The sequence below is a fragment of the Procambarus clarkii genome, chromosome 1, assembly GCF_040958095.1.
Source record: "Procambarus clarkii isolate CNS0578487 chromosome 1, FALCON_Pclarkii_2.0, whole genome shotgun sequence".
Taxonomy (NCBI): Eukaryota; Metazoa; Arthropoda; class Malacostraca; order Decapoda; family Cambaridae; genus Procambarus; species Procambarus clarkii.
Window position 1 is genome coordinate 35,762,511 of NC_091150.1, and position 2,500 is coordinate 35,765,010.

Here is a 2,500-nt window from a genome sequence, read left to right on the forward strand (position 1 = left end):
GCTCCTTAAAACAAACCTGTGAACAGCTGGTCACACCCACTCGCTCCTACGAATGCTACGATCCGTATAGTTTTTTTTTAAGATTTCAATATTAGTTTGCCATTAGTACATAAATGCTCCCACTGAAGCCCGCTAGTTAGACCAGTCCAACTTGCCTCTGCCTGCTTGTAAGCCGCATGAAGCCTTCAGGAGGTCTCGAAGCACAATTACCAGTCATCCGAAAAATTATAGTACTATGGATAGTACTGTAAAATACGAACGTGATGAAATGATGCATCACGCTAGTATGATTTCTGTGTGTAGCGTCATACTTCACTTATTAAAAAATAAATATAATTACACTTCGTTTATCGAATGTTTTAAAATGTAAATAGTCTTTAATTTATCGTAAACGTTGTGAAAACGATTATAACTCGAAGCTTCGTAAAATTATCATCGTGTTGACTACCCTTTCATGTATAAATACAGGCAATATATGTATATATGTACACATTACATGCGGTCATGTATAGCCAGCAACACATGTACACAGGTAGGCTATATATACTGCATATTCCAAATTGCCCTCAACTATATTACGTCAGTGAATATAAAGTAATAATTTATTAACACCACATGACTGATCATTGTGTAGACGTCCACATGTCGTGAGGACGTGGTGGAGACGTTGTGTTTGCGAGGCTGAGGCAGCTGGTGGTGGTGTGTGTGTGTGTGTGTGTGTGTGTGTGTGTGTGTGTGTGTGTGTGTGTGTGTGTGTGTTTGCGAGGCTGAGGCAGCTGTGTTTACTAGTTGTGTTTACTAGTTGTGTTGTGTTTTTACGGGGGTTGAGCTTTGCTCTTTCGGCCCGCCTCTCAACTGTCAATCAACTGTTTACTAACTACTTTTTTTTTTTTTTTTTTTTTTTTTTTTTTTTTCTCCACACCACACACACACACACCCCAGGAAGCAGCCCGTGACAGCTGACTAACTCCCAGGTACCTATTTACTGCTAGGTAACAGGGGCATTCAGGGTGAAAGAAACTTTGCCCATTTGTTTCTGCCTCGTGCGGGAATCGAACCCGCGCCACAGAATTACGAATCCTGCGCGCTATCCACCAGGCTACGAGGCCCCCTAAATAGCTGGTGGTGTGTGTATGCGTGTGTGTGTGTTTGCGAGGCTGAGTCAGCTGGTGGTGTGTGTGTGTGTGTGTGTGTGTGTGTGTGTGTGTGTGTGTGTGTGTGTGTTTGCGAGGCTGAGGCAGCTGGTTGTGGTGGTGTGCAGAAGGCCTGGGAATCATACAACGGTTCACGGTGTCTTGTGAGAGGTTATAGTTACGACACAACACCTTCTCTTAATACTACCGTCACCTCCGCCAGCCACACAACCACTCTCTTCCTATCATTAACAATTACCGGGTGGCTGAGAGTTCAACACACCAGCTCTGTAATACGTGTGTGTGTGTGTGTGTGTGTGTGTGTGTGTGTGTGTGTGTCGAAAGGTTATTGACAGAGCGGCCAGTTGTATAGAGGAAGGGGAGAGAGAGAGAGAGAGAGAGAGAGAGAGAGAGGCACGTGGCAAATAAGAGAGGGGGGGGAAGGAGGGAGGGTGTTAAATGTTCCTCCATTTATGTTGTATAATAAGAACGCTTCTTACCTTCGCCTGGTGCCTCTATTTTCCTGCGGTGGTAGCTGCCATGGTCTGCTAGAGCGCCTAATAAAGACGCCCAGCATGCACGACGCGTCCAACAACAGTCTGGAGTCCAAGGTAAGGTTGTTACAATCTTCCTCCCCCCCCTCGTGAGTATTGTTGACCAACCAGCCGTCAAGCCTTTTGACAGGTAAATCTGTCCACTCTCAAATTGTGTGTGTGTGTGTGTGTGTGTGTGTGTGTGTGTGTGTGTGTGTGTGTGTGTGTGTGTGTGTGTGTGTGTGTGTGTGTGTGTGTGGTCAGTCACAGAGGCTATATATCCACCAGTCGCGTGTCACAGTGTCTGCGTCAGGTACCTCACACTAGTATACACTTGGTTTCCTCACAAGGTAAACCACCACTCCTCACTGTACACTACCAAACTGTCGGAACACCAGTCACGCGGGGTAACGAACCCCTCCCCTCCCCCCCCCCATAACTGCATAGTGGTCATCTTCAAACAAGTGACGACCCAGTATACCTGGGGGTATACCTGGGTCTCCAGCTGCTGACTGACATCCCCCCCCCCCCACTAATTGTACTCCAGTACAAAAGGTCACTAATGTGTACACTACCAATGCAGCTGCTGCCTCTTCTAACACAGCTCGTCCACTCGTATAGGTCAGCCAGTTGGGGGAGTCTCGTCACCTTCCATGTCGTTTTCTACCAGTCGGTTACACGAGCGTCGTTCTCACCATTACCTGTCCCGTTGGGGTGAAAGGGCATGCCTGATATCAGGCCAAATGCCGAGGATATACAGGTCTTCAGGAAGGTATCCATCTTCGCAGGTGTGTATATATATATAGGAAGAACCAGGAGAGATAATGTAGATTT

At 46.6% G+C, this 2,500-nt stretch overlaps 1 protein-coding gene across 2 annotated transcripts in view; it reads right to left on the minus strand.

Moving 5' to 3' along the window:
- LOC123768480 (uncharacterized) overlaps positions 1–2,500 on the minus strand; it is a 54,389-nt gene that overhangs the window by 51,661 nt on the left and 228 nt on the right. The window contains exon 1 of one of the 2 annotated variants that reach the window (XM_045759112.2): positions 2,368–2,500. This exon is cut by the window's right edge and continues 228 nt beyond it. In XM_045759112.2, coding sequence (XP_045615068.1) covers positions 2,368–2,446 — 79 coding nt within the window. In that variant the 5' untranslated portion in view covers positions 2,447–2,500. Of the gene's footprint in view, positions 1–2,241 lie in introns of both variants that reach the window. The other variant, XM_045759239.2, reaches the window with a different exon arrangement.